The sequence below is a fragment of the Lissotriton vulgaris genome, chromosome 4_1, assembly GCF_964263255.1.
Source record: "Lissotriton vulgaris chromosome 4_1, aLisVul1.2, whole genome shotgun sequence".
NCBI classification, from domain to species: Eukaryota; Metazoa; Chordata; class Amphibia; order Caudata; family Salamandridae; genus Lissotriton; species Lissotriton vulgaris.
In genome coordinates this window covers 744,960,513-744,984,332 of record NC_141691.1, presented here as the reverse complement: position 1 = coordinate 744,984,332, position 23,820 = coordinate 744,960,513, and the positions used below count along the sequence as shown (strand labels likewise).

Here is a 23,820-nt window from a genome sequence, read left to right as displayed (position 1 = left end):
CAACTGCAGAACATTGTGGGAGAATTAAAAGTGATCCAGAACCATATGCCATCTATAGTTAGACCCGTAGACATTGTTGACCAAAACATGGAAGGCACTGGGGATGCTTCTCTGCAGATGGAAATGCAGAATGTGTAGATCTCCAAATGACTTATCCTCATTAAAAAAACAGGAAGAACCAACAAGATATAGCCATATATACCCGGGCCAAAAAGAGTGAGGAAGATCCCTGGAAATAGGAGAAATGAAAAACAGCAGACAGAAAATATCCTGTGAGGTTCTACACATGAGAGTAAGTAAAAGATAAAAAGCCCCATAAGAGACATAAAAAGGGAATTGGAAGGGTGCTCCTGGAGAAGGAAGGAAGGAAGGAAGGAAGAAGAGGGAATAAAGGTAACAAGGAAGAATTCACGCCAACCACAAAAAAGTGAAAAGTACATAGATAATCAACAAGGGGAGGGATGTGAGAGAACTGTAGCCCGTGAGGAAAAAAGGAAGTATGCTGAATGCCTGAAACAGTAGGAAGGGAGAGCAGGATAGTGCGGGTCTACAAAGCACAGGAAAAAATAAAGAATCAAATATGTGGCTATATTTTGAACCAGCACAACTAGGAAAGGGCGGTAAAAAAAACGAGAAAGTTATATCCCTTAACGGTCTCAATTTCTCTTTGCTTTCTCTAAATACATCAGCCTGAGAGAAATGGTAACCAATAACCTTAGACAAGTCGGGTTCCTACAGAATTGCAAAAGACAGGAAATAACTAAAGTTCTGATATATTCAGGGCTAGTAAAAACAGTGTTGATAAAGGCAGAGGAAGAATTACAAAAGGAAGGGATAAGGCTAGTTTCAGAAACAGAAGTACCCGGAGCAGGACACCCAGGTGAACCATTCTTGCGACATCACGCAGGACTTGGGTCAAGACAGGTGAGATTACTAGATAGGATACATGAGGAAAAAGGCAACATCGAAATCACTGTTGACAACGTAGAGACATGCAATCACTGGGGTAATAGGAGTTTTGAAAAGAGGTATGGGAGCCCATTTCAAACTGACCCAGATAAAGAGGGGTATTTAAGCAAAATCGGCTAGGGGGTTGGGTCATCGCACAGCCTTTGGATACTAACTTGGAACATTAAAAGGTTTGGGAGAAGGACAAAATTAGGAAACCATAAAAAATGTGCAACCTCCCATGAGATCATATTCTTGCAAAAAACTTGGCTGTGCGACGAAACCCCCACAATCAATGGGTTTTGTCCAAATAAATAGGCATGCAACAAGGAGTCGGCAGGGATGCCCCACAGGGGGGATAATGACCTTAGTATTCACTAGGATAGCGACAAAGGTAAAACCCCTAGAAGTAAAATGCGAATGGCTTGTGGGTTGCAGAGTGCTACTTCGGGACCCAGACCCAAATTTGATAGTGTGGTATTTATGAATGTATATATGCAGGGGGTGAGTCCGGAAACCTATGGATTAGGAATGGGGTGCTTTAAAGTAACCTGGATTATCTGTGCGAAAAATATGATAAAGACATGTTTATCTTAATGGGAGACTTAAACCACAAAATGAATCCAAAAATGATTGACCCATGGTTCAAAGAGATGTTGGGTACTTACATTATAAATGCAGCGAGATTCCCTGAAACTAAAACGTCAGCACAGGATATTGCATTAGGAAAGTACTTGGCCAGGAAGAACCGGTTCTGCCTGAATGGCAGGATGGAGACTGATCCCTAAGCTAAGCAAACATTCAAGATTGGCTCGCAAACCTGCCCAATTGACCAGATTTATATGTATGCCTGGTATTTCGAAAGCATTAAGAGCTTTTCAGTAACAAAAGGAGAGGGAAGTGACCCTGATCCCCTAAAATTAGAATTAATTAGGTGGGGAAAGAGCCCCACAGGAAAAAAGAATCCCTCTGAAATTGGATTACCCAAGGGACCTCACTACAAGAATAACTGAGGAATGCATGGAAAAACTGGATAATTTGCTGAAGAACTTCAAAGTGGACAATGTAAGGGTAGTAAATCTAGAGAGGTATAAAAAATATAATCAAACAAGTGGTCAAGTGCCTTAGTGTTAAGATAAAAGCAACAGCAAATGCCAAAAGAAATATGGCTAACTATGGAAAGAGAAAGGAATGGTTCAGAGAGGAATGTCTAAAATTAAAGAGGTTAACAAGGAAAGGGGAGCGAAGTTTCAACGTAAAGTATGATTTTGAAAGGAATAGTAATCTGGTAAAACTAAGGAAAATGTATAAAACATGTTTCTGGAATCAGAAAAGGAAGTTTAAAGAGAAAAGCTGGAGCAACTTACTTTAAGCAATAGAAACAAAAATGTAAGAAAGTTATGGAAGCTAATACAGGAAGGCTCCGGCAAAACTCAGGGTGTAATGAATTGTGTGGTGAAGGAAGCTGCTTGGGAGGAATACTTGGGGAAAATCTATGGTAAAAGGCAAGAGCCAGCGGAAAGAAGTAGAACCCACTTGGTAGGGGTGGAGGGTGGCATTCGAGTACACTTAACTGTAGAGAATATAAAACTAACTATAGTAGATTTTAATCTGAGCTGTGCAGTGGGCACAGATAATCTCCCAGCCATAATAATAAAGGCTCAGCTGGGGTGGTGGGCAGATGTTCTGCTTCGGTTGTTCTCCTTTATATTTGACAAAGGACAATTCCCAGATAGTTGGAGAGGTGCAATAATAAGACCCATCCATAAGAGAGGAGATATAAGGTCTCCTAAAAACTATAGGCTGGTCCCGCCGTAGCCCAGGGCCGATTTCTACAGCAGTAAACTCCCACCCCACCCCCCAATCCACCCCCCTCCCCGGGGCCACTGAAGCGACTGAGAGGACGGCGGCAACGGGGTGCACCTGAAAATCCCCCGACAACAGTGACAGGGCGCCGCTGGACGGCTCACTGGCCCCCGGCCTCGAGTTACGCTGCGGGAGCCGGAGGCGCTCTGCACAGAGGCAGTATAACAGACCCGGTGCCGGGCCGAGTCAGACGGGGTGCGGAGCCGGAGTCCGGGGCGAGAAAGGCGCTGGAGCCCCCGTGAGAGGAGCTGGGGGGCCCGGAGCCGCAGCAAAAAGCAGAGCGCCCGGTCCCCTGCTTGGAGGCGGCGCAGGGAGCAATCTAGCCTGGGGTCGAAAGGCCGAGGCGGGAAGCGGCTCTCCCCTGTCGGCTCGCCCATGGAGCGCGGCCCCACAGCACTGACAAGGAATGGAGGTGAGGAGAGTGAGGGGCACCGCAGCAGGCGAGGGGGCCACCAATTAAGCCCACGGGGACACTGAACTTGGGAGGAGGCCCCGGACTCAGCAATTGCCCCCATTTTAGTTGAGCAGTGCAGCAGGCACCGGGGTGGACCCGGTGGAGCCTGGCAAACAATCACACGGCCCACACAGGAAACTGAAGCAGCCCACGCTGAAACATCCTCACAGACGATACCCAAATCCACCCAACTAATAATTGCCAGCGCTGGGCGGGGAAGAGGCCTGAAGCTGCGCCATTTTGAGGAGCCACTGCGGAGCGGGCCCAGGGGAGCATTCGGGAGAGCCCAGCATCCGTGACAGTTACTTCGAGGGGGCTGCAGACACACTACACGACATCTGACAGGCACGGATAGCACTGGGGGCATAGGAAACAGCAGCCACGACCAAGGGGCCAAGTGCGGAGGCGGGGACCGTGAGGGAGAGATGAGTTAGGGGGCCACCAGGTTCCCCAGAGGCCTGCCAGGCAGGAACCCACCCCCCGGGGAGATCACACGGCGACCTCAGCGTTGCGTTCATGCCCACCGAACGTAGGGCTCTGGAGGAGCGGCGGGCCCCTAGCGCACTATACGTGGTTAGGGTCGCGGCAGGGAGCTGGTGCTCGAACTACGATTGGACCCACCACAGCCCCACTGGTGCATGGACATAGGGTGGAACCGGCCCACGAGAGAAACGCTGATGCCCCGGGGCTACCTCGCAGAGCGGTCCCAGGACGCTGGTGAACGCAAATGGCGGGACTGCGCAAGAAAGGTGACCGCACCCTCCCCGACATGCTCGCTAAGAGCCAGATGAAGGCCGATAAGGGGTCACCGTCTCCAGGGGCCGGGAAGTCACAACCTGACCTAGCGGGTGAAGAAGTGCCCATTACCAGGTCCTTCCTGGAATCCTTGTTTAATTCCCTCAGAGCTGACTTCCAGACATTGAAGCAAGAAGAAAACGGCCTGGGCGAGTGGCTGGTCGCGATCCTTGAAGCAGACCATGCCAGGAGTGACGAGATGGAACAACTGCAACAGGAGGTCATTTGCTTGAAGGACCAACAGCTGAATCTGCAGTCCCATGCGGAGGACTTAGAAAACCGGTCCCGTCAAAACAACATACGGGTCCGAGGGGGTCCCTATCAAAGAAGAGGGGGCGGACATTACAAGCTACCGACAGGCCCTTTTCCGGGACATCTTGGGGGAACCTGCGGACTTTGAAGTACGAATTGGCAGGGCCCATAGGGTAGGGCTCCCGAGACGTACACCTGCCCCACCGCCGGACATTTTGGCCATCCTGCCTGACTTCCCACTCAAAGAACGGATCCTCAGAGAAGCCTGACGGCAACAGCCTACTCATTTCGGGGCCATCCCAGAGCCCTCTACCAGTATCTCTCTGCCATTACCCTACAAAAGCGGAAAGCATTCAAGGTGGCCACGGACTTCCTGCGCAAGAAAAAGATACCATACTCCTGGGGCCACCCATTCCGCCTGATCTTCAAATGGAACGGGGCCCTTCTGCAACTGAGATCGCTGCAGGACACATGTGCACTGCTAGGGATTGCTTCACCGGAGGAGTCACCTCCATCGAAATCACCACGAGGCCCGTCCCGGGGAGGCTGGCAAAAGATCAGCCACAGACGTTCCCCCGAGACACACTTGAAACCGGAGGCCCATATCATATCACAGGAGAGGGCCACTGCTATAAAGGAGGTTGCTAGAGAAACGTCGTCCTCGGAATGAGTACTTGACTAGGGGGGGACATCTCAGCATGATCACAGTATAGGTCTTGGGGCGGGCAGGGGGCCACGGAGGCCGCCACTGGAACTCGCCTCACCAAGTAACACTACCACAGTCCTGCGCAGGACCAGCAGAACTGGGCCAATGGTTATCTACCAATTGTGGGAGTTGGGGTGGGGAGTGTGGGTGCTGGAGGGAGTTCGGGAGGGGGTCGGGGGGAGGGGAGGTCCATCACGCGGGGTGGGGGATGGGAGTTGGAGCTGGAGGTCAGGGGGGTAGGGAGGGTGGGAGAGTTCAGGGTCAGGGTTTGTTTGGGAGGTTGTTTTCTGGGAGGGGGGGCTCCCCTTTGTCCACTCTTTTCCCCTTTTGTTCTGTTTCTTCTGCACTGTACAGAAGCCTGGTGCCCATTGCACAGGGCTATGACACTACACGGCCTTAAAGTCCTTTCCCTCAATGTGCGGGGGCTCAACAACCCGATTAAGCGCCGGGCAGTCCTCTCCCTTCTGGAGCACTCCTCTGCTGACATTTGCCTCCTCCAGGAGACTCATTTGTTGTCCAAAGATCATCACCGCCATAGGACACGGGCCTTTCCCAAACAACTCTTTTCCTCTTCCTCTAAAAAGTTGGCTGGGGTGGCAATACTACTATCTAGAACTTTCAAGGGCAGGGTGCTGCGGCGGGAGGAGGAGATCAAGGGGCGGCTTTTGGTATGCCACATTCTGATAGCAGGACTGACACTACTGGTGGGCTCGATTTATGCGCCCAACAAGGGGTAGGAAATCTTCCTCCAGACCGCGCTGGCGGCCGCTACTCCCAACACTGAACGACATCTGCTGCTTGAGGGCGACCTTAACCTCGTTTTTCATAATGTGGCTGACCGCTCTTGCCAAAGGTCGGGTCAAGTGGGGTCCCTTTCCAAATCTGGGCACACACACCTTCAAGATCTGGGCCTCACGGATCTATGGCGACATTTCCACCCACGTAGCACCGCATACACATACCACTCTGGGGCCCATAAGTCCTACGCCAGACTTGACTACTTCCTCTGCACTTCTGAAATGCTACCGCGGGCGCGGGAAGTGGAAATCTTGCCGGCCTCACTCTCTGACCACTCCCCAGTGGTTGCCTCGTTCCTTTTCCCAGCTGCACCACCCACACAACGACACTGGCATCTTAGGGAGAACCTTCTCCACACCCCATCGATCGTGGACCAAATTCGGAAAGCCATCAAGGACTTCCAGATACACAATAACAACACCGAGACAACGCAAGCTACTCAGTGGGCTGCCCTCAAGGTGATACTGTGTGGCAAATTTATTTCTATAGCCTCAGCCAATAATCATGAACAAGCGCAGAAAAGAGCTGAGATGGCACGTCGAGTGTCGGAGCTGGAACAAATGCACCAGCGCACGGGAGTGGCAACGGAAGATGCTAGCCGCTCTGGACCAAGACGCGGCGGAATACGCGTCCCTCCACCTCTGCCACGCCTACTATACCGGGGGTGAGCGGTGCGGACGGCTCCTAGCGAACAAGTTGCGCGAGCAACGCCAGCGGCAGGGGGTGCAGGCCATACAGACGGAGCACGGTAGTGTTGTCACAGACGAAGCGGCAATAGCGGAGGCCTTCGGGTCGTTCTATAAATCCCTCTACACCGGCGATACACTTGACCCACAGGCAAGTCAGTCGTATCTCCATGGGGCGCACCTCCCCTCCCTGACCCCTGCTCAGGCGGAGTTCTTAGACCGACCCATAGGCCTGGAGGAGGTAGTGTTGGCGATCATACGCTTGAAGCTTGGGAAGTCCCCTGGCCCTGGCGGGTACCCCGCGTCCTTTTACAAGACATTCTGCCACCAGGTAGCACCACTTCTGCGTGATCTTTTTAATTCCTTCTCTCAGCCAGGTGCAATCCCTGCAGACCTTTTGGAAGCTGCAATTTCAGTTATACCGAAACCAGGTCTGGACAAAACTCGCTGCGGTTCCTACTGGCGAATGTCATTATTGAATGTGGACTTCAAGTTGTACACCGGGATTCTGGCAAGCCGGCTTGCACCTTACATGTAACAACTGGTCGAACCAGACCAAGCGGGCTTCATAACGCAACGGCAAACTGGCGACAACACGAGGAGGGTCCTCCACCTCATTGAAGCTAGTTCACGCACAAGGCCAGGTTGCATGCTCCTCACTATCGACGCCGAAAAAGCGTTTGATAGGGTGCACTGGCCCTATCTGGAACTGGTGCTACGTCACCTCGGTCTGGGGGATGTCCTGTGCTCTCGCATCCTAAATTGCTACAGGCAACCCACTGCCTCTGTCCGAGTCAACGGTCACACCTCTTCCCGCTTCCCGATTGGCAGGGGGACCCGACAAGGCTGTCCCCTCTCTCCTATCTTATTCACCCTCTACAGCGGATCTGGCAACACGCCCTTATCAAGGGCATACCTTTCGGCAGCGACATTCATAAAATCAGCCTTTATGCAGACAATATTCTACTCTCTCTTACCGAGCCAGCCCAATCCCTCTGTGCGCTTTTTATTGAACTCCACGATTTTGGCCTCGCCTCCGGGTTCAAAATCAACTCGGATAAATCATTTGCCCTTAACGTCTCCCTGACACCGGAGACGTTAGCAGAGGTGCAAGAGGAACAGGATGTGCAATGGTCTTGCACCACGGTCCCCTATCTCGGCATCCATTTAGGCCCCACCATTCCGGCGACTATTGAGGCGAACTACGCTCGCAGCTCCGCGAGGAACTCCGGCGCTGGAAGCGCCACTCTCTCTCATGGCTAGGGAGGATAGCCGCCACGAAAATGACCCTGTTGCCGCAGATAATTTATTTGTTCCAGACCTTGCCCCTACGGCCACCGAAAGGCTGGATCCAGCACACGCAATCTGACCTCGCACGCTTCATATAGCAGGAACGGTGCCCCCGCTTTAAGCATGACATAGCGATCCTCCCACCCGACCATGGCGGCGTGGGCGTTCCTGACCTTCAACTCTACTTTAACGCCGCGCAACTCCGCTGCCTGGTGGAGTGGTACCAACTGGAGTCTGGAAAAATGTGGCTCTTCCAGGACCAGGCGGTAGCGGGCAGACTCCTCCAGGGGATTCCCTTTCTGCCCAAGCACCACAGGCCGCCCAATCTCTACGCGTCCCAGATCCGGGGCATGGCTATGGAGGTATGGGATCAGGTCGCGACCAAACACGAGTTGACATCGTTCCCCTCCCCTCTGACACCGCTCTTTGCTAACCCCGACTTTACCCCAGGACTGGACCATAAAGCTTTTGCAGCCTGGCGACAATCCCCTTGCAGGGCGCTGGGCCATCTTTTTCATTTGAAAGGTATTCTCTCCTTCCCACAGCTGAAGGAGGACTATGGCATCCCGGAAGACAGCCGGCTTTCCTACCTGTAGGTGCGTCACTGGGCACTCCACCCAGAGGTTCGACCCGGTGCACAACGACTTCTAACTCCCTACGAGAAATGGCTGGTCACCCGCACCTCAGAGAAGAAACTAATCTCAGCCCTGTATCAACATCTCCTCCTCACGGGCACTTACACATACAACGCGGGCAGATGTCGGTGGGAGCGGGAACTGGGGAGGGTCCTAACACATAAAGATTGGGGTAACATCTATCACAGAGAAAGACACTCTGCATATCACTCTGGGCTGACCGAGACCTTGACTAAAGTGGCCACCTACTGGTATCACACGCCTGAGCGCTTGCACCGGTTTGACCCCCGTATCAGTGATCGCTGTTGGAGAGGGTGCGAGGAACTGAGTACACTGGAACACCCACTCTGGAGCTGCGATCGCATACAGGGGTATTGGGTCACGATATTAGATGACATTGATTCACACCTAGACACCCAACTCCCACGATTCCCTGCGTACATCCTGCTGGGACTGCCTAATGCACTGATGTACCCCTTGAAATCCCGGAGGGTTCGCCTGATTGCTATTGCGCTAGGGACGGCTATGCAGAATATTTTAGCACACTGGAGGACGCCACAGGCCCCCCGCATACAGGTTGGCTACACAGGTTGTGGATGGTGCTTGGAATGGAGAAGCTATCCCTGGTACAGGCGGGCAGGGGGGGGGGGCGACTTTCCAGAGCTTTGGCGGCCATTCCTGACCCTCCTCACAGGGGAGTTCCGTAAGCTCAGTTGTCCCGCTACCTCCGCCTTCTCCGATTGGCAGACACCCCCATCCCGGATACGCAGGCACCCAAGCGCAAACAGAAGCCACGTGCGGATGCTACTCTTGCTCATTGACTCACTTCTTTTTTTACTAGACCCTTTTTTGTTTTGTGGACAAAGGGGGCGGAGAGGGGGGAGGGATCTGTTGGATTGTTCTTGGGAGTTCTGTACGACCTATAGCACAGATTGGCTTCTTCAACCGATGGACATGCTTATTCTTATACCATTGAAGCTTACCGCTCTGTATTTGTTTGACACGGGTGGGTCTGGTTGCTATGTCTTTGGTGAAAACTCAATAAAAGATTTAAGCCATAAAAACTATAGGCTGATTAACCTTTTAGATGAGGGTGAAAAAGTCTTCAAAAAAACTCATACTTGAAATACTGAAGGAGTGGGTTGAATCGAAATCAATGGCCCCCTAGAACAAGATGGCTTCAAAGAGAGTCACTCCACAATTGATCACTGCCGGTCCATCGCACGGTTGTCGATCCAGCAAAGAGGGAAGCTGTTCTGTAGCTTCGTAGACTTCCGTGCTGCTTTTGATTTGGTGGACCGGGACTGTCTATAGCAAACCCTGAAAAATGATGATATTCCAAAGGGAATTTTGAGCATAATACAGGAGCTATATTAACACCATTCAGCCCAAGTTATTATTGATACTTAGGGATCAATGGTGCTGAGAATAGAAATTAAAAATAGATTAGGACAGGGATACGTGCTGGACCCACTGCTATTCTCCATATTCGTCACGGATCTCCCCAAGACACTGGCAGGGGCAAAAGGCATTAGTCCCTAGAATGGATGGGAAACACATATCATGCCTTTTGTATGCAGCCAACCTTGTCATTTTAGATCAGATGGAGATGGGTCTACAGAAAAAGTTAGATGCATTTGAGGATTACTGTAGCCACAAACAGTTAAATGTAAATATGGATACAACTAAAGTGGTGTGTTTTGGTAAAAAAGTTGATAAGTTCGGGTGGCATATGGTAACTGCTACACTGGAAACAGTTAACGATTATAAATACTTAGGAATTTGGTTTGAAAGGTCTGTGAATGGGCATACCCATGTGGAGGCCATAAAGGGGAAGGCCCTTGCCTCTGTGAGGGGCTTGAGAAATGTCAACCGAGACTATGGGGATATGTCACACAGACCAGTTTTGAAAGCCTTCGTGGCCATGACACCGCCGCAACTACAATATGGAGCTGAAATACTTTGCATCAGTGGTAAAAGCGGGTGTGAAGCAGTGGAAGGGAAATGTATCAAGACCTTAATGTCCCTGCCAGTTTTCTCCATGGTACAGGCCATTAGACAAGAGGCGGGTCTGACCACACGGAACATATCGGCCCAAACGGCTTTATTAATATTCTGGAAAAGAGTGGACCAGGAAAGGGAACAGAAAGTCTCTCATTGGTGCAAAAAACGAGATCCAGTATAGTGAACTAAAATAGGTCAAAGGGGTCAGAAAATATCTGATATCTGTTTGCAGCGATATAAAGGTGAGCCTATGTCATGAAACCCTGCAAGTTGACGTCTCAAAGGGGGAGCCGAGGTCTATAGAAAAAGAAATATCCCAGGATAAGGACTGGCTGTATTTGGGAGGGAAAGAAATCTGCTGAATTCATGCTAAATTCATGAGAAAAGGGAATCTGGTTTCCCAAACTTGGATATTTTACCAAACCGTTGGCTTAGGTGCAACGTATGAAGAATTAGAATTTACATCAACCCTTACAGTGCAAATAGGAAAATAAAAACAGAATGATCCAACCTGATGGAAATTGCATATGTGGGCTACATACAAAATGCGACATTTTGCACGTTAGTGGATTGCTTTAAGGTGCTGCCCTTGCTGAAATTGTTTTCACATCCATTATTTTTAAATATGGAGCAATGAACTGAGCACAGTGTAGTAATGAGGTCCACACGGTGTAAGGTTCCAGAACATTTAATAAGTTAAATTCAACACAAGTGCTCCCAGCTTGACAGGATCGTAACTGATCAACATTCTACTGCTGCCTTCCAGTGACAGCCCGGGCCATACCAAGTGGGAAGGAAGCGAGAGGGGGGAAACAGGAGGGAGTGGGTGGTACCAAGTGCCAAGTTACAACACATCATCCTCCCTAGGGAGACAAAGAGGGGAAATAGAATGGGACAGCTGAGAGGGGGAGGCGGAGAGGAGGAAAGAATGGGGGGAAAAGAGAGAGAGAAAGAGAAACAATAAGAGAGAGAAAGACAGTTGAGCAAGGGGGGAAGAGATGACTGCAACTGCTCTAACATGAAAAGCTGGAGGTCCTTCACAGACGACCTAAACCCCGGTAAGAACCTGGAACATCTAGAGGGGTGAACCCAAAGCCTCAAGCAAAACTGGCAGATGGCCCCTCTAAGCGAGATAACCAGTCTCTGAGAGGGCGGGGTGGGGAAATCCCAGGACTGGAGGGTGGATGCCTGAAACTGTATCTACTCTTCACCCCCGTTTATGCTAACCGTAAGGTGACTAGGAATCCCCTTAATCTCCCGGTTATATCAGATGGGGAAGGGTAAAACATGGGCTGGACGCCCCAACCTCCCGTCCACCCTGAACCCCAAAATTCTTAACAAGAGACTGTGAGACCTATTGCTCTTATAATACTAGTGTATGAGCTCACGGTAATTATGTGAACACTGGTGAGACATCACTACCCCATGGTCATAGACCAAGAGGCCTACACTTCAGACTTCTAGTTATACTCCGCAAAATGTCACATGTGGTATAACTGTAAACCAGTGTTATTGGTTCTGTGACGACCAACCCAAAGTCAAACTTCTGGTAATCCTCAGTTCAAAATTACACAGGAAGTGTTACTGACAACAAGAGTTATTAGTTCTGTGATGGCCAACCAAATGTCCTGGCCTTAATCCAACGTGGAAATCCGGACTGCCCAGGCGGATGCTACAGGGTAAAAGATTCCTAGAACATCTGCTTTTCCGCTATGCCAGCCAGCCACCGGTCAATTCCAAGCATAGTTCGAGGAGTGAGCATAGCACCTGATCGTGTGTCTCTTTACCCTCTTCCCCCGTCTTTTCATATACTTCCCGGACACCTGGGAACTCTATTTCTAATGTGCTCCATTCTTCTCTCTCTCGTATCGTCACCTCCATCCAGGTGAGTGATACTAACTTTAAGATCTTTCCCTTTGGTAGTTTCCTGGACCAGACCGCACTGCGCCTGCGCCTGGTAACACCACAGACCTCATACCCCTTTTCATATTCGTTGTCTGGTCTATGCCATCCTCCCACTTCGGATCTCTTTCCATACTCAGCACCTGATCCTCTGAAATGGGTTCATTCCATGAAGCTTCATGCCACTCTCTCCAATAATTGCGTCGAATGGGATTACACTTTTCCTCCTTTACTCCTTTAGTTGGAGTTACCTTACATTTACCTTTACTAATCAGCTCATTTTCTTTTTTCCTAACTTCTTCAACTTTTTCCTTCACAGATTCCTTGCTCATATTCTTTCTCCTTTCAAGTCCTTTATATGTACCACGTTTTACTTTGAGATTGTCCATAACCACATTTTTTCTCCATTCCACTCTCCAAGCAGTTCCTTTCCATGCCACCTCACCCTTATATGGTGGTTTCCTTTCTTTTAACCACTCAAGCCTGGCTAATTGTGTGCTGTTGATTCTCACCAGATTACTCCTGTGTTCATTGCCTTCTAGGTATATCATACATCTTGATTTCTTTTGTTCCACTCCTCTCATATCGAAGGGTTCAATCTCTGTGATGTAAAACGTTTTCCTTGTACTTCTTTTCTTGTATCTCCATTCCAACTCTTTGCTCCCTGTTATGTTATTGTCATCACCTATGTACGTTTTAAGGGATATGTTGGACTCTGAGTTCAAATCCAAAAGCTCCAGCTAATTTACTTTTCCACAAACTCGTGCTCACCGTGGAATAATGTGACACAGAATCAGCGACAGTATCAATATCACTTCCTCCAGAGTTGATAGTACCCACAGGGTTAACTTTACTCATGTTCATCCCCACTTTGTCATCCTTTTCATCCCTGAAAACTCCGTACCTTTGTACATCACCAGACATAACTTGCAAATAGTGATCCATTGTATCTTCCATAACTACTTCACCTACATTCCTTCCTGCTTCCTCTTTGTCCATCTTTTCAATGTTGATGTAGGCTTCTTCCCCTCCTGCACCTAATCTATTCAACAATATTTCCACCTTATCATTGGGAAGTAATGATTTTTTCTCATTCTCTATTTTAGCCTCCAAATTACAAAAATATACCTTCCATTCTTCCCTTGTATTTGTAGTAATACCATACCTTTCAAAAATTGGCTCCGGTGGAGATACGTTATACCTTTTGTTTATGTCCATGTTATTTTGCTATAAGATCAGATAAGCAGAACACCAACAGTAAGTTTCACTCGGTTCTATGCTACTAGCGATGCACGCAGTAGGTGAAAAGAGTAGGTAAGCTAAATTTCACCCAGCGCAATGGCGTGTTTGCTCCGGAGCCCATTTTTCATTCACCATGAGGAGTTCTCAATACTAGCTAAGGTACCTTATCCTGTACTAACGAGGTAACGCTGTTATCATCATTTGTCGATATCTCCTCCTCCTGACACGGCGATTCCTTTACTTTGCTCAATTATTTTAAATTGCTCACTCTTATTTTTTTTTTTTCCTTTACTTCAACTTTCATATAAATCTAGTGATCACTGCCACATCCTCTTCCTCCACTTGCCCTTAAATTCAAAATTCGGCTTTACCACACCTTACCGGAGTAGCTTCACGTGGTCTGCTGGTTAAATTGGCATCAAAATGGCAGTGCGTTATCACTTTTGCTAGAGTGTAAGCCCATTCAGTATGCAAGGAACCTCACTCACACGCTCCAAACCTAATGTTTTCTTTTGTTGCCCACTGGAAATCTGAGGAGAAATCTCACTTCCAACGCCGTTCACAGGCTTCACACAGCGCTCAACTCAATATCCAAAACGGTAATCAAGGAAAGACTTTGCTCTCAGCTGCGCTGACATCTCCTCCTCGCATCGAACGAGGCTATCTCAAATATTCTCACAGAAAGTGACGAAGACTGCGAAGTCCTCTTTCTTTTCCACAATTACAGGGCGGGAACTTCCTGTTGAGGACTCTGTGGTTCCTCGGAGCAAGACCTGCTACGTCTTCTCCCTCACGAGTGTTCAGTGCTTCCCACGCCCCGCACACCAGTCCTCACAAACCACGGAGGGGACAAAGCAAGGTGCTTACAGGGCGCCCACTCAGTGACAGGAACAAAAACAATGCCTCCATTAGTCGTGCGCTGCGTCACCTTAACTTCTACAGCTTCGCTCTTAGCCCCAAGCTCCTTAATGGCAACCCGTCAGGCTGAAGACTGCGCACATTCCAGTAAAAAGCGACCAGATTTCATTTCATCTCTTCCGGTTTGCTCCCGGTGAGTCCTAGACCTTTTATTCACTAGCCACACTCCTCCTATAGCACAAACAATGCTAGATTTATCCACTTCTAACAGCGGTGGCAGATATTTAAATTCGTTCCTTTTTTTCGCTTAAATTTCTTCACTCAGATTAGGATACTCAAAGTCTCTTTGCCTCCACACGCTCTCCTACGCGCTTGGCTGCTTTGACTTCCCCTCGCGCTCAGCCGTGCCTCACAAAAGATCAATATGCAGTTTCAGGGAATAGATCGCTCCCTGCCCCGCTCACTTCTCCTCCTCCATTCCACAATGACTCACCAATATGCCTTTGGTTGATACTAGTAAGCTCCGTGTCGTCTTATTTCTTTCAGTCGACACTCTCTGCTTTTCTGCTCCGGTGTGGTTCAATTCCTACACATAGCACTGAGGAGAATTACACTTCTTTCCTTCCGGCTTTTCACAACCGAGGGAAACCGCCACTAAATTGTGCTTCACTTCCCCGTAGTTCGGTTGATTTGTCATGCGCTGAACTGTTCTTGCTGCATATTTTCACACGCTTCAATGCTTAAAATGTCCACACGGTGGCAGTGCCCTATCCAAATTGGTATCAGGTTTGCTCTGTAGATTTGAGGAGAGGTTTATGAAATGTGACGGAACTTTGGGCTGCACTCAAAATGCGCTGATTCGTCTCTCTATTACTTGCGGAGACAGAGAACACTGGGTACTCTTGCCTCGCTCACTTTTAAACTCAGTCACCGAGGCTCAATTTATTAAGTTCAAACACTGCGTTGACGATTCCAAATTCATTCCCCGCTCCACTCAGCTCTCCTCACAACGCTGAATCTGCTCACCTCACGAACTTGCGCCTGTTCCAGAGCTCATATTCTTGGGTCTAACTCCACTCAACATTTCTTTTTCACACGGACTGCCCAAGGTAAATCCTTTGTTTATTACTTCATATTTTCTTTTTCCCCGTCCAAGCTCATTCAATTCCAGGGGAGAGCACCTCACTGACCCTGGCTCAGCTCCGTTTCCCTCGTCGCCAAGAAATGTAGTAATGAGGTCCACACGGTGTAAGGTTCCAGAACATTTAATAAGTTAAATTCAACACAAGTGCTCCCCGCTTGACAGGATCGTAACTGATCAACATTCTACTGCTGCCTTCCAGTGACAGCCCGGGCCATACCAAGTGGGAAGGAAGCGAGAGGGGGGAAACAGGAGGGAGTGGGTGGTACCAAGTGCCAAGTTACAACACACAGGCAATAGAGTTTATTACTGATATGCAAAACTTGGACACCGCAAGTACTTTTGGCAGGTTTATGACTGCAATTAAAAAGTCATGCTCAGATAAATAAAATGAACCAGTAGTCTAGATAAAATATTTTAGCAGTTATAATAAGAAATAAATGGTATAAATATATTCTGGAAGTTTAAAGACACTATTTTATCTTGGTTTTAAACGGGAAACACATGAGGTTTCAACAATACATAATAAAATGAAAATGCATTTACTAAATTAATGATAGGTGAGCTAATTTTAAATTATGAACTTTGCTAATCTTGTAGAAATGTTCTAATGATATGAGTCCGAAGGGATATATACATATTATGGACTTTTATCTGTTTTAAATTATGATGGGCAGCATTTGAATTGTGATGCTGACATTTTTAATTGTATAATATTGATTGCTTGAATTGTTAAATGTTTTAGATAATGTGATTATACGTGCTATTGTGTTGTTTAAAGACAACTGGTCTAAATAAACATTCTATTGATTGATTAATAGATTGACATTGTAATTTTCCAAAATCCTCATATTAATAGGACTAACAGTATGACATACATCTTGCCGTCCCGTAACTTTTTAGTTTGTTATGAATAAATCCATCTGAAACATTGTTCCCCTATGCTGTTGCCCACGCACAAAATATTAACTAACAAAAAAAGGTAAGGAAACTAGAAAATACCACAGTATGCTTCAGGCCATAAAACACCACGGGGCAAATGCATCAAGCATTTTTCCATTTGCAAACGGGCTGATTCGCAGATTCGAGCCATTTGCGAATCGAAAAAGGCCTTTACAGATACATGTACCTTTTGTCATTCACAATTTAGGTAATCGCTTTTTTTGTGATTACCTAAATTGCAAATGCATTTAGGGAATCGCAATTTGAGAATCCCTATTTGCTGATGCATGTAGCCTTTCCTAAATGTGAACTGTGCATTTAGGAAACGCTAATTACCATCAACTTCAAGTTGATGGTAATTTGTGCATGCTTTGAAAAATGCACAAAAATGCATTTTTCAAAGTGCCATGTAGCGCACACATTCCCATAGGGCACGTGTGTGCTTCACATGTGCACACGTACCTTTTTTGGGGGGAGTGCATCAGGGGGGCCTTAGGCCCCCAGGCACCCTTGGATTTGCATTCGCAATTTGTGATTACCAATTTGGTAAATGCAATTTGCGAATGCATTACCATTCATTCGGAAAGACCCAATGAAAGGCAAATTGCACCTGAGCGCATGAGTGATACAATTCTATATCGGGCGTACCCAGGCCCTCCTGCTCGATTGGAGGCGTGAGAGTCTCCCAGGTGACCCGCTGCTGGCCACCCGCCCACACCAAGGAGATCAGTTTGGATGTAAGTCGCTTCTTAAATGCAGCCGTGAGTGGGAGCGGGAGGTTTACTAAAGTATAAAGGAACTTAGGCAATACTACCATCTTGGCGATGGCAAGTCTCCCAGTGAGGGAGTGGGAAGCGCCCTCCAGCGGGGGAGCAGGCCCTCGAGTCTTTCCATTAGTCTGCCGTAGTTGTAATGCCATAGCTCCTTGTGGTAGCTGCAAGTTGTAGAACATGGTTTCAGGATGGAATCAATTATTAGAAGCGTGTACGGGGGTGGTTCCAGCCCTGTGAATGATGTCTGGCCAAGTGAATATATTAAACTACCAGCCAATCACAGCTCCATAATACCTGCTTGCTTTCTACGCTAACCTCTCTCCTCAGATTCCTGTCTTTCTCCTAAGCCCTCTCTGCCTGACCCTCTCAATTTACAGACCCCATCCTCGTTCCTCAGTTCCTCTTGGATTTGCTGTTCCTGCTTCCTCAAAAACCAACAGCTTAGTCTCTCCAACCCAACTTCTCTCCATAGCCACCTTGTTTTTTTTCAGCCCTGCATTTCTCTTACTTTCTCCAGTCTGCTGAACCAGTGCTTTTGGTACTACACATAATGATGAGACCGCAATCAATAAATGATTTCAGTTTCGGGTGTACAAAGTTCTTGGTCATGAGCGCCACCATCTACACAGCCAATCTCTCATTGCAGGGGCAAACGCTTGTGTGAACTGGGACCACATGCACAAAAGCGATAGCCAATGCTGGGATGTTGGTGCACTACTCTATAGTCATGTACCTGAAGTAGCTTTTCTAACGGAACAAACTGTAGCCGTTTGCAGTTAGTTCGAAGCTTAGGTGACATGGAGACAGCGATTCCGGCAGCAAGCCCGCCACATATCAGTTAGTGATGCAGCAAACGCACAGTAATAGGCAAGATCTAAAGTGGTTCCATGTCAGGAAAGACATGCTCTGATTCAGAAGCAGTCGCCTTTCGCTGTATCTCACAGCACTTTAAATTCTTGCATTTGTAGTTTCATTTTCAAGAGTACAAATTCTAGGATGCAAAGAATCAAAAGCTGAGGTATCCTAACTATCACAAACTCGAAAAGGGACCACCATAGACCTTCCTCACAGTGCAATGCAACTGGCCTCAAATGTCATCCAATGCAGACCACTGCCAGAGTTAAGTAGCAAAAGCTATCTCCCTCAAAGGCCTCTCCCATACTGCACCCGGAAGCCCAAACAGGCCATTCTTGAATGATAAACAACCCATCTGCTCCATGCTAGGCCTAGAGAAAACAGAGAGACATGTGTGTCACACATTTTTATTCATTAACATTGTAATAATTGCAGTGTCACATCAGTAAAATCAGACCAATATCAAAGGAAGAGACCATAGCGTCCCCAAGGGAGGGGGCGATCACCTCTAAGTTGAAGTTGGTGCAAATGAAAATACAGCACAGTATTTATGCTACTGGGCCAACTTTGGTCAAGATGGGATATGGAGATGAGACTAGTTGTCGACGGCGATGTGGTCAGGAAGGCTCCATATTTCACATAATATGAGAATGCCCTCATATTATTAGATATCGGAGAGCGGTTCACTCGTGTAGGGGGGTAGTTATGGAACAGACGATAGCTATGGAGGCCAAACGCTGCCTCCTAAATATATGGGAAACAATGGACTTGGGTAGCAAAGAGAAAGCTTGGGTGACTTTAGGATTGATGGTCGCCAAGAGGAATGTTGCACGGAATGGGGGGGTGCACTAAACTCCAACACTAGGGGAGTGGGACGGGGACATGGACTGGTGCATGTATTGAGAAAAAACAGTATATGTATCACAAGGCTGCCCTAGAAAATGAATGCAAATATGGGGGAAATGGAACGCATATAGGAGTAACATATGAGAACCACCCACGTTGCCTGCGCATCCGTCCCTGGGAAAGTCAACACCCTGATATGTTAATGTTCACTGTATAGTAATCTTCATGTGATAATATAGAACTGTATGTAGTGTATCACTGAATATCATGACATTTGATTTGGGTCACATGCAAGCTGTGATGTTGTTATGGTTAATAATAAAAAGAAGTGTAAAAAAATGAAAGAGTCCATATCTTCAGTGTAAGTAAAATGCAAGCTAGAAGAAGTAAGTGAGATGGTGTACTGACACATTTTTCAACTTTAGGGTTTGCAAACTGTTAGCACTTTGAAAAGTTGGTGAATCTGAAAGAAAAGGGGTAGCAATAACTGGGGGATTTCTGAAAGGGAGGGTTTAACAAGGTGGCATACTGTTGGACTATTTTATGTGGGTAAAGTCACAAAACGAACTCATAATGGCTCATGAATTTTACCGAAAATCTCATGAATTTTAACCACAGGTCTACGGTCTCAACTGACTTTCTAATGCCAGTGGTAAAGTACAAATTTAACTGAATGTGTGTGCTTCACAATTAGAATTTAAAATAATTTACTCATCACAAATACCACACATTTCATATTCTAAATTAATAAAAATTGAAGTATCAATCTGCGTTTGAGAAATTCTAGATTAAATGAAAAAATATAGTGATCCATAGTGAGTCATAAAATTCAGTTAATACATGGTATAAAATAAGAAGACTCAAACCAAACAACATTATGCTCTGAGTTTCCTATGCATATCATCTTCAGCATTCTCACATGGTGCAGAACTAAGCCAGCCTACAACATTCAAGTTGATCCCTAAAGAAGATCTCAAGCGTGATATATGCATTGATATTTGAACCAGTCTGTATTTCAAACATGCAGATCTGAACAGTGCATACAGGGCCACAGGACAAAAGTTTCCAAAAGTTACCTACACTCTGAAGAATCGTTGGTCACACTCTGTACACCGATGAGGATTTATGCCATAGTCATGGGTGCACAAATGCTTGTAGACCTTCTTCCATTCTGTATCTGCAGTGAAGAAAAAGCAGCAAGAGGATCACATCAAATGTAAATTGGAATCATTCTTCTAGATTGGTAAAATGGTAAAAGATAACTTCTGTAAAGTACACAAATAATTTAAAATAGGATTTAACAAGGTATAACTACAACTGAACTACGTTATTCCTAATAATAGTGTGGGACACCATTAACCTTAATTGCAACAATCCACTATGATGCAGGTAAACTAGGGATAATTGTTCCTTTGATTAAAAAATATACATATTCACTGCTTCTTCAACTCCCTCCCAAGGTCCTTACGATAACAATCGTGTGGAAGTGTATATTTGTAGATAAGAAAACATCTGTTTTTTTTATCTATATCTATTGATTTGTCATTTGTGTTCTGCAATTATTTTCCTACTAACGCAGTCTAAGTCAAACAAATTACATTACCAATAGTAGTAAGGCGGGTGCAGAGAATTGATTCTTTATGTGCGAGAAGAAACAATAGTGTCACTAGAAGTACCCAATCGTCTATAAAATTACTCATTTGCAAGGCATTACTAAGAAATACTGTTTCATGAACAAAGAGATATATTTCTGCAGTTCCCTCAAGGATTACTTTTAGAGCGCACTAATACCAAAGAGACATCATGAGGCTGAAGACTACCCCCAACCTTCTTAAAGCAGCCACCCCAATTAGCAAACGAGAAAGGGTCCAGAAAATCTGCTTTTCCTTTTAAGAAGGAGTTACAATCTCAACTAGGGAGTCATTGCGTTGTTGATGTTTTGCAACTAGAATTATGGCCGTAAACCATTGATAAATCAGGATTTGATTCACTATTTGGAAGGGACGCCCAAAACACACCTCTTCCGAATAGTGATTCGGAAACCATTTCTAAACCCATTTCAAGTCGTTAAATTGGCTCAGTAAATAAGAAAAAGTGTTTAGCAGTTGCAAAACCTTCAAGTTACTGATTCTCAGGGTGTTCAACCTATAAACTACTTGGAATATCTAACTCTGAGTATGCTTGCCATGGATGGTGCGTGTACCATACCTGTCACGACACGTGGAGACTCTCAGTAAGTTTGTGATTATTTTACAAGTAATCAAATTACTGAAGTGAGGGAAGCCTTCAGATGTTATACAAATTTGCCACTGTAAGGTCTAAATTATTTATACCGGAATTTTCAAACACCTTAGTGATAGTGTTGTTCACTGGGTGAGCCCAAGATTGTTTGGTTGTTTTTTAACTCATGTAAACAAGCACCACCAATTGAAGCCTGTGGTATTTTGTCAGTTTTAAGAAATCCCCAATATCTTTCATCGACATGGGCCCCATCAACTACAAGCATCTTGAATTTATCTTGCATACCTGAACATATCTATGATCAGAGTACGGAGGAGCAGCCATTGTGCTAAAGTTACAATAATAGTTGCCACAATCTACCACCCCATGGGGGGATGGGGTAGGGGAGTCACACCACAGTAAAACAATGACATCTTGGATTTCTCATGATGCTGCAAACCTATCTGCACCCCACCAAATTAACGTTGAAGCTCTTTAGATTGGGAGACACTTATGGCTTGAGTTTTTCAGCGTCTTTCTCAAGTCATTGAACCTATGTCACCAGGAGTCCCACCGTTCCCCTCCATTTTATTTTCTGGGTAAAAACAATAAATATTTGCATTGTATGCATTTAATAAAACATGGTAGACTTTCAGTTTCACATTGTTAAAGGTACATGAAGTATTACCTGAGTATTTGTGTCCCTAATCTGCTGTAGCGTGTGGTAAAAGATGTGGCTGGAATTGGCAAGGATAGGCTATAGGGCCTGATGTACTAATAGAAAGGTCGCAAAATGTATTCCAAAATTGTGCGCCTACTTCCCCGTTGTGAGAATATTTTTTTAAGAGCAGGCAGTGGTCCCATGGACCACCGCCTACTCATGAAAAACAAAACAGAAACCTTTCATTTTACTTTTTTTAAATGCATTCCGTTTTCTTGCAGGAAAACAGGCTGCATTAAAAAAAAACTGCTTCATTTAAAAAGCAGTCAAGACATGGTGATCTGCTGACCCCAGCTGTGAGTGCTGGCTATTCCCAATGGGGTCGCAAATTGAGAACTGCCTCAATATTAATGAGGGAGGTTGTTTGCAACCCCATTGGGAATCGCAAACAGTGTCTGAGACACTGTTGTAAATCCTATTTTGCGAGTCACAAAATTACGCAATTTGCGAGTCGCAAAATGGAAGGGTCGTACATCTGGCCCTTAGTCTCTGAAACAGAAGTCGAAAATCTTCACCGTAAGGAGGCAGATGGCTGTAGCCGAAGACAGTTCCACAAAGCCGGATACCTCTTTGCCGAAGGACCGATAAAAATGATTTGCTACTGTGGAGAATATAGCAGGAGAAGCCGTAAAGTCAATTCAACTGGTGATGCACCTCCAGCGAATAGGCAAGCAGGTTGGTCCCGGTCTCTTCCTGGTTCTCAGAACAGTTTTTGGCGAACCAATTTAAGTCCTCAGTTTTGAAATTAGGCCATCTGGTCACCTTTAGCACCACAACCAAGGGTCCAGGATTGGTGGGACACCTCTTCCACCTTCCTCTGGAAGGTGGAAGAAGCTTCTGGAATGGTTTGTTGATGTGCATGGAATTTTCTGACTCCTCTGCCAAGCTGTCTGCAGTAACAATGTGGAGGTGTTAGGTCTTTGTGTGAAGGCAGAGCACAACCTATTCAGTTGCAAGTGGGGCGGTGCTCAGCCCTCCAATCCTGCCAGCAGATGGCCCATTGAGGCACACCTAATCACTCTACTGTGCAGCTATCTGGGAGGAATTCCCATAGTATAGCTGTCAGTTACATCCAGTCATTTGGCCAAAGACAGGCAGACACCAAAGAGCAAAGGGCAAAAAGTGTAAACTTCCTAAAAGTAAAAGACATACAATTGATAGATGGTATGCAGAACAAATCAAAACAATAACCCCCCAAATTAGAGATCTGGGTTAAATCCAAGATTCTTTTGCTCACCATGCCCTCCCAGTTTAGACCTGTGTGGCACGGTGAGCAAAAGAATGATGGATTTCTCACCCTAAGTGCGCCGGGTATGCCCAGACGTGGGTCCCGGGCTCACTGTGCCACTGGATTCAAGCTATCCTGGCTGATGAGGGTTGAAACCCCGAAACCGTTCCTAGGATGCTTATTTCTGGTCCAGGGAGAAACTGGCTTGGCAGTTCGGGCTGGACTGTTCACATGAGACATAGGGTCAAGACTGATTTTCATATAGCCCGCTTTAAACTGAGGTGGCATGGTAAGCAAAAGAATTATGGATTTAACCCAGATCTCTTGACTAAGGTGAATGTTTTGATTTGTTCTGCATTTCGTCCATCACTTGTGTGTCTTTAACTTCCTAAAAGTGGCATTTTCAAAAGTGTAATAACAAAACCTGATTTTACAATTAAATAGGGGTTTTCAATAAAATTCAACAGACATCAAACCTGACATAGCTACCTGCTCCCTATTGGAAATTACAACTTATTAAATGTAAGAATGTTCTCCTATAGAAAGGGTAGGCCTCACAGTAGTGAAAAAATAATGTTGGAGTTATTCACAACCAAGACATGTAAAACTAAATAGCAAATATCCAACATTTCAATTACAAGGAACCCTGCCCTATGAC

General features: G+C 46.4%; 1 protein-coding gene across 1 annotated transcript in view; it reads right to left on the bottom strand.

The window, feature by feature from the left end:
- LOC147722522 (uncharacterized) overlaps positions 1–23,820 on the bottom strand; it is a 364,894-nt gene that overhangs the window by 200,926 nt on the left and 140,148 nt on the right. The window contains exon 3 of the mRNA XM_086965046.1: positions 20,074–20,170. Coding sequence (XP_086821172.1) covers positions 20,074–20,170 — 97 coding nt within the window. The remainder of the gene's footprint in view (positions 1–20,073; positions 20,171–23,820) is intronic.